The 17,622-nt window shown below is 36.1% G+C and overlaps 1 protein-coding gene across 1 annotated transcript in view; it reads right to left on the reverse strand.

The window, feature by feature from the left end:
- TBC1D4 (TBC1 domain family member 4) overlaps positions 1–17,622 on the reverse strand; it is a 213,686-nt gene that overhangs the window by 79,453 nt on the left and 116,611 nt on the right. Inside the window, 3 exon segments of the mRNA XM_020992453.2 lie at positions 2,010–2,114; positions 4,483–4,572; positions 6,364–6,945. Of these exon segments, the coding sequence (XP_020848112.1) occupies positions 2,010–2,114; positions 4,483–4,572; positions 6,364–6,945 (777 nt within the window).

The raw sequence follows: 17,622 nt of genomic DNA on the forward strand, positions 1-17,622 counted from the left end.
TAATAATATTTGAAATCACTAAAATACACTAAAGTAACAGACTGACCCAAAGGGTAACTTCTTTTTTTCCAGGTTGGTCAAAATGTATCTTAGGATATTTAGGAAAACTCCCTTCATCTTCTCCATTCTCCTCTCCCCAATAAAAAGTATGAAGTAAGGATAGAAATCATTAAGGAAAGTGGACCTAATTAACATATTCTTCCCTTTAACACAGTCATAGAAAGTAGAGGTTTCCCAGCACCTAAAAACTGACTGAGATCATATTAGACATCAGAATAAGACCCTTAGCTACAGGGCATAGCCTATACCGGCTTTGGGAGAAGACAGAAATTGCAAATTCCCTTACAGTGAATGACACTGGGAAGTACGGACATTTCCATCCATTCTCCCTCTACTTTTCCATTCAGTCTCTGTCACTGTCAAGCGATAATAAGCAAAGGCTGCAGTGGGGCTGGGGCAGGAGCAGGAGGAAGAGGTGTTGAACAACAGGACTGACGTCCAAGGTGGTATATGTATAACTTGTAAGGATGTGCATATTCCTGAAGACAATGTCCAAGTTTTCTGTGCTGTGTGCTTCCAAGTGATACCCATAATGTTTCACAGTTACTGTATTTGGGCAATGGTATGATACTTATAGGTGTTGAAGAAAGAAGGAAATGGTATTAAATATATAATAAAGATGGCTTGAGTAGAGAACAGGTAAAAAGTATGGATGACTAAAAATATCTAAGTAATTTTTTAACTCTTATCTAAGCCTGCTTTACTCAGTTGGTTCCTGTATTCTAATTAACAAAACTGATTATTTTGAGCTGGAGATAAAGAAAAGAGTACAGGAAGAGGGTAAAAAACACATGGAAAATTCAGACCAGAAAACAAGGCAATGTAAAAGAAATAGGAAAATCTGTTTTTTAAAAGCCAAAAAAAAAAATACCCAAAGACCACAGACAAGAAGATAAAGATCAAAGCAAAAGGGGGGAAAAAACCCAGCTTTTTTCCCCCCAGCCTTTCACTGGTTTTTGTTGTCTTACTCTGAAAGCAGATTGGAAGGAAATAAGGAATCAACTCTCTTCTCCCTCTCACAGTGAGTAAGGAAAAAGAAAAGCAGCCTTCCCTTGCATTCCCAATGTTAAAACACGCACATACTTTTTAAACGATGGGATTTTTAAGTTCAACGAAATGCATAAACTTAGGAAAGGGAACATGGCTACAATTTGGTTTTGGTGTTCCATTCTTCTGCTGTTTTATGGGGTTTGAAATCCTCTCGGGTGAAAGTGATGTCTCCCTTCTCAAGCTGCCCACAAAATTTTGCCTGAATATCTCCTTGGCATTTATCATACTGTCTCTTACATTAGAGCTACTTATGTCAGCCAGTCAACAAGTATTTATCAAGCACCTGGTATGCAGCAGGCACTGTTCTAAGAACTAGGGCTTCAAAGAAAAGGCAGAAGACAGTCTGTGCCCCCAAGGAGCTCACAATCTAATGGGGAAAATAATATGCAAACAGCAATGTATATGTAGCTATGTGTAACACTAATTAGAGATGTATGTGTTTTGCCCCATTTGCTCTTTAAAAGCAGGGTCTGTACCAGATCCATCCTTGTAATTCCAGAGCCGAGCATATGCACTTTTTATCTAGACCTGTGATTTCATTGGTATGGGCAATTCCCTATGAGGAAACTCTTCCATCTGTGCTGATGAGTCACTCCTCTGTCATCAGTAGTCTTAGCAGTCTTTCCAAGGACATAGAAAAGTTATTTTCTCATGGTTAGTCAGTGTCAAAAACAGGAACTAAAGCCAGGTCTTCCAGGCCAGTTTTCCATCCACAATCCCCATGTTGCCATTCACAAAGCAGTAGGTGCTTAATAAATGTTTAGCACATTCAATGAATTCAAATGTTTCCTCCATGCTCTATTTTTTTTATTGCTTCTTTAATTAGATTGAGAAAAAAATAGCTTTTTTAATTACTTATTTTGTCAGTATGAGATGTAAATAACAATAAGGTCACTCACCAAAGATTCACTTGCACACTGGAACACATAACAAATATACTGACTCAACCCAGGTTCTGGAGATTCCCGACAGATAAATCCAAAGTGATCAATATGCTTTATACCCTGGAGAGGGAAAAGAAAGTGTAGTATCCTTAGAAATGAATACATACCCATACACATACACCCTTTAAGAAGTCACTAAAGTCCAATATTAGAGCACAGGGAATGTATATGTTTGTATAGGAGATCCATACAATGACTTCGATATCCAGTGAAATCAAGACTGAGATCACTCAAGCATACTTTATTTGTAACAAATGCTATATAGGATTCAAGGCTTCAGGAAGAGCAATATTAATGGCATCAAGCCACCATACCATGTGATATATTATACATATTCCACCTCTTATCCCTGAGTTTTTGGATCTATTGTCATCAAATGGTATACTGAACACGGAATAAATCTGAAAACTATGCAAATGCTACACAAACACAAGGCGATAAGTCTAATGAGTTAACATAAACTAGTTCTTCCTTAAATGGAAGAACTTCACAAGATCCAGATTGAGAGATGGAAGGAACCTGAGAGGCATCATCATAACTAGTATTTATAGAGCAATTTAAGGTCTGCAAAGCATTTTACATATGTTATATCATTTAATCTTCACTACAGTTTGAGGTAGGTGCTATCATTTGGCAGATGAAAAAACTGGCTGAGAGACGATCACTGATTTGCCCAGGGTCACACAACTAGTAATTATCTGCAGTAGGATTCAAATTCAGGTCTTCCTGACTCTTAAGTCCAACCCCCTCATTTTACAGATAAAGAAACCGAAGTTCAGAGAGATAAGATATTTGCCCAACTTGTCTGGGATCACAGTTTCAAAGGCAGGATGTGACTATATGTCTTCTTAACTCTAAGTTTACTATATCCAGTGCTATCAAATTCAAATAGAAACAGGGGCCACTAAACTGTACATAAGAATCCCTGCAGGCCACATACTGACTCAGAAAACCAGACATTAACTTTATCTATGTTTTATTGTGTTTTCATTTATTCTGTTAAACGTTTCCCAATTGCATTTTAATCCGGTTCAGGCTTCACTCGGGCGTGTTGAAGGTTACAACGTGGCATGCCACGTGTTTGCCACCTTTGCCCTATGTGCCACTGCCTGCTCAGTTATCATTAAAATGCATTATCCACGTAAATAAATTACACTCTAGAAACTGCCACACAATAGAAGAGCGACACACAAAAGACTGTAGCCAGCAGTTGTCCACACTTTTCATTCAGTGATGACTGCCACAGTGCCTGAGTAAATCAGTACCGTCTACAAATCACCCTACTTAATTGCTACTCCTTAACTCAAGCCCAGATAACTTCCAAAACACCTCTTGGAGAATGCTCTAGCCTTTGTTCCAATCTCCTCTAGCCAGCCAGCACTTTCACACATGCAGCAACTGGCTAGAAGGACTATACTGTTATAAAAGCAAATGTGTTGCCAGCATAAAAATGGGAATGAGGCTTTAGCTAAACCAGCAGACACCTAATGTGATTCCTAAGATGCTAAAGTTAGCTTAAAGGCTGCAGAAAGAGGATACTGATGCTCTAGCACGAAGTGATCCAGTAACCAGGGGTAGGTTGAAGAACCACAAAGTGAAAGTAATCTGAATCTGACACAGTTCATTGTGACTAAAAGAAAACTTTTCATTAGCTCCATAATGAATGGAGAGAAGAAAACACACACAATTTCCATATTCAGAGGATCTCATTAGCTCAGTGGGTCTTAAAACACTGACATGATGTTTTCATGTTTTCAGTAAAGAAACTGGCCCTCTTCCCTGAGCTGAGGAAAGCAGTACTTCTCACTCATAAAAGGACCCTCCACTATTCTCTTCCTAAATGTGGCTATCTTCAACCAGGTAGAGCCTAAGGAAAGCTAGAAAAGAGGGCTGGAAGAAAGAAGTTAAGTAAGGCTATGCAATCAGACAGGGAAAGTAAAACAGATGGGGCGACTTACTATGAAGTTTTACTTTGCTCAGTTTAAAATATTTTCAAATTTAAAAAAAGTAAAAGTCACCAACTAATATATTTGAATTGTTAGATTTCTTATTTTCCAATGATTGCGGGGTAGAGGTAAAGAGGGGGCCACTAACAGAAGGAGGGGGTAAAGGAATGGGAAATGTGACAGAACTGGTTAAAAACAGTAGTTTTCTTTTTTCTATCACTTTTAGTTCAAAGGAATAAGAATGACCACATCATACCCACAGGCCTCACTACTCAAGCTTTTGAGAAACCTATTTATTTAGGGGTGGATATGAGGGTAGGCAGGTGGTAATCTAAGATTACATGATAAACACACATAAATTTAAAACAACTTAAAGTATATAAAACTAAAGCCTAGCTTTTTTTTGGATCTGGTTATTTTGGGGTATATTTATATGTATTATATGGGCTTTTCGTTTAAATATTATCTCCTATAATACATACCTGAGAACAAGAAGATATATCTTTAAAATTCTTTTCAAGAACAACTGATTTGGAATCTGGGCTGATTAGATTAATTTCAAATCTCCCAACCTTGAAAATAAAGACATACTAATTATTTCCAATGTAAAAGTACTTAAAATTTCACTTTATCAATAAAAATTCAATTATGCATATACACTTAATTGACCTGTCCCAAATATACCAACCCTTCTCAATCCATCTTTTAGCTATGAAATATCAGTTCCCCAAAATAATTTACCTACTTTTGAAAAAATGTATAAATGTATAAGTTTAACTATGTTAGCTTCTTGTGAGACAAGTTTGTAGTAGATTTTTTTTTTAACTCTGAACTGAAATAAAACCATTACTACCAAGTTCCCTCACAATAATATAGTATTAGCCTTAGAATTTATAATACAAATGTAGACTGACCCAAAAGGGAAAGATAACCCTTAAAATCTTTTTAAAATTTACATATTAGTCTAGACAAATCTAATCAGTATGCTCCCTTGGTACCCTCCTCCTTATGAAGGTGATCCATATGTGCTGAACCTAATGATTGTTAAAATATTTGAATGAGCTAGGTGGTAGAGTGGATGGAGCACCGGCCCTGGAATCAGGAGGACCTGAGTTCAAATCTAGCCTCAGACACATAATACTCACTAGCTGTGGCTCTGGGCAACTCACTTAACCCCAACTGCCTCACCCAAAAAAAAATTTTTTTGAATGAGTCACCAAAGGAAATTTTAGCATTTTCTCTCTAAAGGTCCTTAAAAATAAGCAAAGGTTCTCATCTGTATGTTGATAATTGAGGAATATCCCTAAAGTGCTGTGGGTTGACCAAACTACCTCTCTGGTCCTACAACACAAGGAACTTCAGAATCTCTCTATTTTATAACCTTAAGTTGCTTTATTTTGGCAGGGGTAAGGGATGGAGTGAGAAATGAAGGGGAATAGTAGAAAAGACACTGTTCTGATGCCCACAGTATACCTTTCCCTGAATTCTTCTGATGACAGAAATACACAATGACTAAATCAACTACTTCTTCAGTCTTCTTTCCTGATTGCCTGCTATTATCTATCTATGCTTGTGTGTGTGTGTGTGTGTGTGTGTGTGTGTGTGTGTGTGTGTGTGTACATACGTGTGTCCTCAGAAAACTCTGATGACTATCCATCCAGCCTTTCCTTTTTTCATTAGGAAATTTCTTTTACCTCTCCCATGCCTGGTAAGAGTTGGTGATTCCCTCAAATATGCTACCCCACCCCAGATCCCTTCAGATGTCTTATATGCAGATCTAGGTTAATAGTATTTATTTATGGATTGATACTATGTAGTATATTGATAGGAGAGACCTAGAGCCACAAACATAACCTTTTTTCCCCTTAAATTTATTCCACTTTGCTGTTTTTAATCTACTTTTTTCATATATGTTCCTTTCTTATGCCCTAATATTCTCCCTTTCCAATTTCCTTAAATCTTTTCTCCCTTCTTTTGGCCAAAAGGTCATTTAGATCTAAAAAGGACCTAAGAAGTCATATAGTACAACTCTCTCCTTTTATATATGAGGATATTAAGGCCCAGAGAGGATAAGTGTCTTGCCCAGGGCCACACAGGTTATAAGTGCCACAGCCAGAATCTCTGACTCAAACCCAAATTCTCTCTGACTCCAAACTTGGAGCACTCTTGTTCTCTTTCTCTTATTTTCTGCTTTGTCTCTATTCTTTCTTGTTTGAGAGTAGGGATGAAAAAGAAGGCTTAATTACCCATTTGGAGGTGACCAATTTAGCTAAAGTCAACTTGGCTGTCAGCCTGCCTTCAGGCTGCAATGTAAGATACTATAGACTGCAAAGCAAAGCTCTCACAGAATGCCCAGCAAGTACCTGGAACAGCATCGTTCTATTCTTCTCTGAGTCAGAGGGTTGGACGTGACTAGGGGCACTTGCATGTCTTCTTCGTGGTTGTACTTTTAGGGTGCCATCATGCACCTTTTTCTGAGAAACTGCAGTCACACTACTACATCGAGACCGAAATTCTTGTTGTTCGTCAAAACCAGAATCTTCCAAAATCCTTTCAGGGAAGCAGACACGAGAGCCAGACAAACTTGTCTGTCCTGCTACCATTGTTAGGCCAGAGGCAGGAGAGGTTATTTCATCAAGTTCCTCAAACTGACCATCTACTGGTGAAATGGGTGCTTCTGACTCAAGGACCATAAGGTCACTACTGTAATCAGAACTGCGCTGCTCACTCTGGAGACGCTGACGTTCATGTACACTGAACTTTTCAATGCAGTCATCAATGAGAGTTGATGGGGCCTTCTTATGGGTCACAGTTACCTTTCCACAATAAAGCACTTCAAACTTCTGAGAGTTGTAAAAGGCATCCTCGTTATCTTTATTAGGTTTGGCATCCTCTTTCAGGGCTGCTTTAGACACTTGCCTTATACTGCTAATAACATCAGGAACCTGCAGGAAAAGAAAAGAAAACAAAATCCTCATTTCAGATGTAAAGTTGGAAACCATTTCTATTGCACGATTAACCAATATATAGAAAATACCTCTCAAAACTTCTGATAAAATATATAACAATCAAATGCTAATCTAGGTAAACCAGAAAAGTGAAATCATCAAATGACTGGTATTTACAGTTTTGTTTAGGTAAAATTCAAATTCTGATATGGATATCACTGTTATGGGTTCATAAAAAGTTATATCTGTGTCACTATAATAGGGACAACTGTAAAATTTCTATGGAGCTGATATTCAGTAGGTAGAGCACTGGACTCAGAATCAGAAAGACTTGGGTTCAAATCCAACTTGAAATACTACCTGTGTGATCCTAGGCAAGCCCCCTAATCTTTCTGTGCCTTGGCTTCCTCATCCATAAAATAAAAGAGGTGGAACTCAATGGCTTCAAAGGTCCTTTCCATATCTAAACTTATGATTCTATAATAATGCTTTCCAAGATGTGATAAGTTTCCCCAAAAAAGTAATTACAGTTCTCTTAAGCATTCCAGTGACGAACATAAAAACTACTGCAAGGCTGAACTGAAGCCCAGAAAGTGCATATGAAAAGTCCCATTTATTTGCTTGTCACCTCCATTAGAGCATGAGCTCCTTGAGGGCAGGGACTCTTTTTTGCTTCTTTTTGTATCCTCAGTGGTTAGCATAGTGTCTGGCACATAGAGGGTACTTAGTAAATGTTTATTAACTAACTGATATGGTGAATCTCTAGCTAAAATAGAAACTGATCCTTAGATTTTAGTTGTCCATGATATTATGCAAACTAGTTTTTCCTTCCCTGAACAAAATTACTTATTATGAATATCCAAGAATGTTCAAGTCTTAAATACAAGAATTCCAGTTTTTAAATAATAGAAGATAGGATCAGGCAATTAGACGCAAAGTAATACATTCATATCTATCACTTCCTTTTAAAGAGTAATGGAAAACCTATGTTATGTCTTTGAGATAAGGGACTTTACACATGACACAGCTTGCAAAAGAAGTCAGGTGTTACAGGCCAACACATGATCAAGTCAGCTTAACTCCGTGCCGTCTCTTCCCCTTATCAGTTCAGTACTGTTGGTTCTCAAGCCAGAGTCTCAAGTAATGGTGCTGGCTGGCAAAAGCACCAAGAGTTTTAAAATGATTTATTTTCATTTAGTATCTCCACTGAGGGGCAACTATCTAAGATATATAAGGAACTAACAGAAATATGTAAGACCAAGAGCCATTTCCCAATGGAAAGTCACAGGATATGAACAAACTTCTCCAAAAAATTACAAATTAACTTCATATTAAAGAGAAATGCAAATCAAGAGAACCTTGAGGTCTCACCTCACACTTGTGCTGATTATAATCAGCAAAGATAAGAAAAGACAGGAATAGTCAACATCTCAATGTCAAAGAGTTTTTTTTTTAAAGATAGCCATGCTAAAACACTATTAGTGGAGTATGAGTTGGCCCAACCACTACAGAAAACAATTTGGAATTATGGCAAAAAAAAAAATTAACAAAATGCCTATATTCTTTCACCCAGATATTCCACTACTAGGCACATACCAAAGGGATTAAAGATTAAAAAATAAAACCTCCATGCATCCCAAAATATATATAGTAGCATTTTTTGTGGTAGCAAAAAATGGAAAGAAACTGATGTCTATGGATTGGGAAATTAATAAAAAATGACACACACAAAAGTAATGAAATTGTACTGCACTATAAGAAACTATGAATAAGAACAACACTGAAAAGACTGAAACGAACTGAGGTAAGTAATATCAGCAAAACTAACATACATGATGCTTACTACTATGATCAGAAAACACCACACATGCTGTTCCTGGTTCATATACTGGAATTTCTCATATATTCATTTATATTCATTCTCTCTCTCTCTCTCTCTCTCTCTCTCTCTCTCTCTCTCTCTCTCTCTCTCTCTCTCTCTCTCTCTCTCTCTCTCTCTCTCTTTCTCTCTCTTGCCCCATCCCTGGTCATCACTCTCCTTTACAATTGTCTTCCCTGTCATAATGTAAGCTCTCTGAACAGAAGGAAGGCCAGAAAGAACTGTGGATGAGCAGTACCACCTTGAAAGTTATATATTGAAAAAGAAAAGCAAACTGTACATAATGAAAATTTGCAGCTTTACATACAATCTCCTTTTTTCTGGTCTATTATTCATGTGGAAATGTGTATTTTACTTGGTGTTTATTAAATTCAGAAGAAAAATTAAAATTTTTAAAAGAATTTAAGCTCCTGAAGAGTAAAGAGTTGTCCTTATATGTGTCTCCCCAATGCTTACAGCAGTGCTTGGCACATAGTAAGTGCTTTATATAAGATTTTTCATTAATTCATTCATTCTTTGTTACATGGAATAGTTCTCTGGATAAGTTGGAAAGGGGTATATTTAGAAATAAAGGTAATGAAAAAGTAATGAAAAGCCAAAAATATTAATATAAAAGCTCCTTAAAAATGATTCCTCTTGCACTTAGGTGGCACAGCGGATAGAGCACCAGCCCTGAAGTCAGGAGGACTTGAGTTCAAATCTGGCCTCAGACCAAACACTTGACACTTACTAGCTGTGTGACCCTGGGCAAGTCACTCAACCCCAATTGCCTAAAAAAAAAAAGATTCCTCTTGATCAGAAATCATGCTTTATCAAATATCACTCATCTAGTTCAGTAAACTAGGTGCTACTCAACTCACAAATACAATTCTAGAAATTCGGGGAGAAAATGCTTTAATTCATGTGTTTTGGGTACAGAATTTAGGACCCTCTTTTATGGGGTTTTTCAACCTTCATATTGCCCTACAATGACAATGAGATTTTTGGATACAGAATCAGTTAATAAGGATGGATTGACAGGGGCAACCATTTAAATAGGTTGGGGGAGGGGTTAAAAAAGAGGGGAAAGTCTAAAATAACAGCAAGGTTTATCATGGTTTGTTTACACGGTGTTTCCATATAACAGAAACAAAGAAATCAAAATATGCACAAGCTAGGTCACTTGCCATTCTAAAATTCCCATCATAAGCTCAGTTTTTCACATGATTATTTAAGATGACAATGGATTATCCATATAAAAATACCTGAAAGTTTTACCCAGGTCTGCCACTGGGCAAATCACTTAATCTCTTGAATCTGTTTTTAAGATCCTTGATAGCTCTAAAATTCTCCAGTCCATTATCTTATCCCAAAAAAGCCATTTCATATGGCATCTGGTATTAGCTATAAAAAATATAAAAATGGTTATTTTTTTTAATTTTCTTAGTATAAGTATACCATTAAGCCACAAAAGATAATTTGGAACTAACATAATTTGGAATTACAACAAGGCTACTACCAAAAATCAAAGGACAATTGAAACCACTTAGAATTTTAAAAGATAGTCTTTACCTACTTTAAATGTTAACAGGAAAAGTCTTATGTTTTAAACAGGGTAAAAATCCTATAAATGAAGTATTCTAACCATATTTGTATGCTCTGAAAGCTATGGAGGCAACAGCTGCAAATCATTTCAGAGACCTTTAAAAGGAATAGTCTACACAGAACTGGTAAAAGATGACTAATATACTAATTTCTAGTATTTAATCAGAAACATTTTGATAAACTTCTATTTTCTCAAATATTAAAAGACCAATGCATCCATACAAAATGACAAAAAACATAATGCCTTACACAGGTTTAACTTTCAAAAGCCTCACAATATTGAGAAACAGCACAGTATTGCCAAGAAGCAGCACAGTCTTTATGGTTAGCTTTTTCTTCCTATTGCTTCAGTGCCTTTACTAAGGGACTCAGATTACCTAAGTAAACAATCACAGACATCAAAGCCATTCCTTCCTGTAGGAACAGTGTTATGTTAGAACACTGTGCTATCAAACTTCATATTATTTAATTAGTTTTTAGAGTTAAATTAGCAAGCACCAAAGAATCCTGGTAGTGTTAAGCACAATAATCCTTTTAACTTTAAGAATAAATCTTAAGACTGACACATGATTTGAGATTTGTTTAGCTTATCCATGCAAAAGAAAATTCAGAAAAAACAAGAATAATGATATAAGCTACCTTTTCATCAGGAATCCAGCTGAAGAGAGGAGCCATTCCCAAGGAATACTAAATTTGATAAACGAATATAATCCTTAATAAGAGGTTTTTGCCACATTTACTAGGAAGCGTTCTCTCTTTATGAATGAGTAATATTTCTTGAAGTTTATATTAGTATGCCACTACCGGTTAAAAAGATCTCCTACTAGTAACCGTTACTGCTACAAAAGTCAAGCATTTCCTGACAATGAATACAGGAAATACATGAATTGTTCGGAATTTGAAAGCCAAAGAAAGCCTCTGATTTCTTTCAAAAGGAATGCTCTAATTTCAATGACCTCTCTTTGCTGTTTAAAATTAACTGGGAATAGGAGTTTGACACTTATTAATCAGGGAGATATCAGAGTACTAGTCACAGTTTGAAGAAATATCTAGACAATAATCATTTTCCCAGTGTTCCCTTTATCTGACTATACTTCAATAAACATCTGGAGATGGAATTAAGATGAACAGAGTTCAGAATAAACTACTTGAAACTTCAAGTTTGAAATTAAAAATCAACTAGCCTAACACGTATAAGAGAAATAAAACAATATTCGGTAGTATGTCAATATTGATATATCAGTACTATATTTTAATTACATGTATAATATTTAATAATATTTAATAGGGCTTACGTAAATGAAAGTGGTTAGGACATAAAACATATATTACAGTTACATGGAAGAGAGGGGGAAAATCAAGAAAATATTGAGACCAACAAAGAATTGTGTTTCATCAGAAGTTATACCACTCAACTACCCATAAAAATGGAGCACCAGAAGCAAAAGACATAACATTCAATTTTATACTTGGCTTTAGGATGAAATATTTGAGTTTTTTTATGAATTTTCCTTCCTAAATAGATTTTGTTTAGGCTGACATTAAGGTCAACATGCATTTCCTTTAAAAAAAAATGACTTCTAAAGGCTGTAGAAAAAGAAGTTACAAAGTAGGCCCAGAGCCATTAAGAAGTTCAAGGCATATGGGCCCATAAGAGTATAAGTGACACAATCAGGATTCAAATTCAGGTCCTTTGAGTTTAAATCTAGTAACTGTTTTTATTGTATCACAATGCTCCCAAATTTATAAAGCATATGCTAAACATTGTGCCAGTATCTTGGATAAAAGAAGAAACAGATAAAACGAAATAGTCCCTGCCCTCAAGAAGCTTATATTCTAACATGGAAGGCAACATGCACATATATAGGTTTATACAAAATACCAGGAAAAAAAAAGGGAAAAGTCACTAGGCATTAGGGGACCAGGAAGGGTTTCACATGGAAGACGGCATTTGAGCTGAACTGTGAAAGAAAACAGAAATTCCAAAAGGCAGTGGGAAGAGAATGAATTTCAGTCATGAAAGACAACCTGTGTAAAGGCAGTGAGAGAGAAGATATGTCATACTCGAGGAATAGTAAAAAGAAGATGACTGGATGGATGAATTTTAACATGCCCCTTAAGCACCATCTTCTACATGAAGCTTTTCCTAATCTACCAACTACTAGTGCTCACTCTCCCAAACTACCTTGTATCTAACTACTTTGTATGTGTTTTTATTTCTTCACTAAATATTTACTCTGTATATACTTACCTATGCACTGGTTGCCTCCCTCACTAGATTGTAAGTAAGGCTCACTGTGAATCACGACTGCACCTAGCATAATGCCTAGTACATTACACATGTTAGGGGCTTAATAAATGCTTGTTTAGTGACCCATCTGAGTGATTGGAGAATTGGTGGAGGGGAGTAATGTATAACAAAACTAGGAAGGTAGGATGGGATCCCAAATTATAAAGAGCTTTAAATGCCAAGTACAGATAATAAGGAGCCATACATGGGATATATTATAGGGAAAGGGAGGCATATGAACAGACCTGCCTGTGAGGAAAACCATTCACAATTAGAGTAGAGAGGGAACAGCGAGGCCAATCACCATCTCAGACAGCTGGTAACAGGACCACTTCCTCTTCTCTTTTCTCCACTAGCCTTATCTTTTGAGACAAAAAGAACTCTTTCTTAGTCATACAGCTGTTGCAGACCCTCTGTCCAAGAATTGTAGTGATGGAATACAACATTTAATAGTAAAGTAGTACACTGTACCCATAAATTGAGTATCACTACTTCCATGCTGCTAAAAGGAATTAGAGCCTTTGGAAGATAAATAAACAAATCAGGACCCTGAATAGTTTCAATTCTTACAATGTGAAGATTTTCTTATTTTAAGCCTTTTTTGTGATCAGAAGTTTCCCCCTTAAGAAACTGCTAAAGACTGACAATGAACATTCCAAGTAATTACTAGTTTAAAACAATGGATTTCTTACTACAATTCTTCTTCCCCTCTTATCTAAGATCATTCCATTAGTAATCACCATTCTAAGTCAATCTGCATGATCACTAACAGCATTATTCTATATTCAAGCTCTGTTCTACTCTTGCCATATCAAACAGTCCCATGAGAAATATTTTTCTCTGATCACAGACTCGCTGGCAAATTTCACTGAGATGTAATACAGGAAAATAAACATGTACTAAGTGAAAACAAAGAAAACATGGACATTTTGATTCTCACATAATTATATAATCTCTGTGATATAACTGTTTGTTAAATGTTGAAGAATAAAAATAGGCAAACTCAATTACTCTACATCAAGGGTAAGTAATTCAATATCTTAGAAATCAGTACCCTGATGCCAAAAACCAGCTGGAGAGATTTAAGATATGTAATTCTAGCCAAACTGGGACAAGGGTGACTTTTCTTTAGTTTTTTTCATGACTATGAGGGACACAGTAATGAAACAATCAAGTAACAAAACTTATATTGCTGAGGTTTTAAAAATATAAACATTGAACCCTGCTAACCTTTTAAAATTCACTCTACAAAGAATAATTTTTTAAAAAAATTAACATGCTACTACACTTAATTCAATAACTCAAAGATCTATAATTTAATCAGATGCACATAGCAATTCTTTCATAACTCAGTAGATAGTTTAAGAGTCACTATGGCTAAAAAGTTCATCAGTGTGAGGCCATCTGGGGATGAATACACTTCTCCAAAGTTAGCTAGGCTGGTCCCTGAACAACAGACATATAATCAGTCCATCCCTAAGATCCATTCCAGCTCAGTGGGGCCTTCCTGCCTTTCTACTCTTCTGGAATAGCTCTCTGGGAATCCAGGATCACCTCCATGCCAGAATAGGACTTTAATAGAGGATTTTTAGGCATAAGTTTTAAAATTAGTTTCCATTTAAAAAAAGAAGTGAAAAGAGCTCCCTGAATCCAAAAGACACCAAAATAAAACATTTCATTTGCCAAAAAGAAGAGTAATTCTTCGGAACTACGGATTACTGAAATTAACATTAGCTTTCTAAACACAGCCATGACACTATATGGGAAGCTGAAGAGAAAGGGGAGTGGGTGGAGGTGGGGGTGGGGTGTGAAAGAGAGAGAGAGAGAAAATTACACATTTTATCCAGCAAGCACTAGGGGGAGCTTTTCTCCCTGAGCTTCTTTCACCTAGTCAAATAATAAATAATTCAACAAGGCTTCTACTAAACAATATCCTATGGAAATTACATTATAAGGAACTTGAAATAATAATAACATTTTAAACTAAAAGACCAACATTGAGAAAATTAACTGACTTTTTAAAGATAGTTAACCATGTTCAGTAACAAAAATTAGCAAGTTGGTGAAATGGAAGAATTAGAATATGTCTTACTGTCATTTTAATCTCTATAATGCTCACACATTTCCCACATATGACATTGATACATACACTAAGTAACACAATGCTAAGCACAAACTCCATGATGTAAATGCAACCACAAATTCTAAAGTCAGTTATTAACAAGAAGCTTAAATAATCATTTTATTTCTTAATTATATTTGTCCTAACAGGTGGTATCAGAGGATCAAATTGCATAAACAAAGTTAAGATGTACCATAGTATCCCTGGAAAAATGACAAGAGAATGAAAGATGAATCCTGGGAAAATGTGATATAACAATGAACATAAAGCTCCAATATCAACAGACATCTCCAACATTAAAAATGATATAGAATATTTAGAAGTCTGCTCTCTCCTGCACTTCTAGAATGTTTAGTGTTTATACCCAAAAAACATTTTTAATTTTGAACATGCAATTTTTATTCAGACACAGCACAACTTGCAAATATTCTTCCAGTCTGCTTCTGCCTCCTCTCTTAGCTGAAAAAAATGCTATGTTATCCAGGTGCCAAAAGAGTTACTGAGAGAAGACACTACTATTTCATCCTTCCAGAACTATGACTAGATGGAGCAGAAAACTAGTCATCCAGAAGTCAATCTCTAACCTATACTTATGGTTTCTAGGAGGATACAAAAACTCATTCATCTTTGGGAACTTGCAAAACACCTATATACAAGTATATTTCTCCCCACTAGCTCTAGCATACCCTTTGCTTATATTAGTAATATAAAGCTTAACCAAATAGTAAACATAAAAGGGTGGTGGTGTTTCTTGAGTAAGACCAACAAAATGCAATACTTAAGCAGCACATAGTACCTTGGTGTCCCATCCCTCTGTTGGCTCCGTACAGGAGCAAGCCTCATCCGGCATAGGACCTGCTCAGAGATATGCTGTCAGATTTTTTTTTTTCATCAGGCCTTAAAGGTCAAAGTCATTCCTTTCCCTGGTGTGAAGTGTGTGTGCATGTGTATACATACTTCCTCTTCCTCCTTAGAATGTAGAGATTGTTTCACTCTTTGTGCTTAAAGCCTCAGCATCTAGTACAATAACTCTCACAAAGCAGGTACTTCATAGGTATTTGCTAATTGACTGATTAGTAGAAACAGCAACAAGCAGCCCTGAAGGGACTAAATGGCTGGGGCCCAGCAGATGGGAGCAGAAAGTAGATATGATGCCCACCAGAGAACATCATCACGATATAGCCAAAGGTCTCCAGAAACTCTGAAATGTAGAAAGCATACGATGTTCTGGCCACAGGAGTCCTTACACATAACTCCCATGAGTACTGTCTGGAGACACGGGTTCTCCGTGTATGTGCCTTCCATTTCACAGGGGATGTGGTAAACTTGTATAAAGAAACACCCCACATGTGCATAGAAGGATCATTTCTTATTATTGTATTTATGCTATATGATTACAAGTCTTGCTCTGAATTATTTCCTCTGGCTGGCAAAAGTAAATAAATCTATTGGGATTTGTGGGCTATAGTTTTCAGTGGATACTGACCCACAGAGTGCCTCAAAACTTTAGTAGCTTTTCTAGGGGATGTAGATATAAGAGGGGATATCTCAGATGTCATCTTTTTTTTCTCAGATGCTATCTTATAAAGGTAAGTAAAAAATGAAGCAAGGCCTGGAGAATCAGTTAACAAAATTGGGTAGAGCCCTCAATCCCTTACAAAAACATTTGTATTTTATCCTTTGGACAACCAGGGAGCCATTGAAGGTTCTTAATCATAAGTTCTCAATTTCTTCTACATGTGGATTGCTTTATAAGAAGAAAAATAAAGATCAATACCAATAACAAAACCATCAAGCCATAGTTCAGTATGGGACAATTCTATGAGATACAGAATTTAGAGGCATCAAGACACATTACATTATTAAGAATTTGGTTACTTGCCTGACAAATTTGTGAATAAAAATTAAGTATTTAAAGAAAACTAGAAAAAGAAACTAAGGGGAATCAGTGAAAACATTTAGGTATTTTAAGGCTGTACAGCACTATAAAATGTGTCTTGTACTTAAAATCAGAAGACTCAGGGCAAGCCCCACTCCACTATGACCTTAGCTTTGCAATTTGGAAGTTTCTTAATCTTTCTCTGAGCCTGATCTTCATCTAGGAAAAAAATAGCATCTGCAACTGCCTACCTAACAGGATCGTTTTGAAAATTAATCATGAACTATTTGTTAGGCACCTACAACGTGCCAGGCAATATGCTAAGCATTGGGATAGTAACAAAAATGAAAAAGTCCCTGCCCTCAAAGAGCTTATCAAATCATATTTGATAAGATATGAAAAGTAGTCTGTTAACTGTGAAGCACTATAAAAATGTAACATTATTATTTAGAAGAGAGAAGACTTAAACACTGTGCTTTGAAATTTATTAAGATGTCAGGAAAATGTGAACTTTGATAAAACAGTAAAAATTCTCTGGGAGTTCCAAAAATAATCAGAAATGATGAAACAGAAAAACACATGACTAAGAACCAAGATAACCAAGAAATAGGGCTTTTGTGCACCTAAAGGTAACCTCTGTAAGCTATTTAAATGTCATCATGATTTTTATAAAATATTTTCCAGGTGATTTTAAAAGGGTCAATATTTAGATAAAATGTCCTACCATCCATCTAGATAACAAGACGACAAGGTATTAGCAGGCCCAAATACAAATCTAACCATGTCTGGTTCAACTTGAAAATATAATTCTGTTCCGCTAGTGAGGCCTCAATGTAAAGGAGTTAATTACCACATAAGCAGCATGTTATGTAACCTAGAAGTTGTAGTAAAATTTAAGTTGACATAGTCACCATAAGATA

This window comes from Phascolarctos cinereus, unplaced genomic scaffold (assembly GCF_003287225.1).
Source record: "Phascolarctos cinereus isolate Bilbo 61053 unplaced genomic scaffold, phaCin_HiC Scaffold_7;HRSCAF=346, whole genome shotgun sequence".
Classification (NCBI taxonomy): Eukaryota; Metazoa; Chordata; class Mammalia; order Diprotodontia; family Phascolarctidae; genus Phascolarctos; species Phascolarctos cinereus.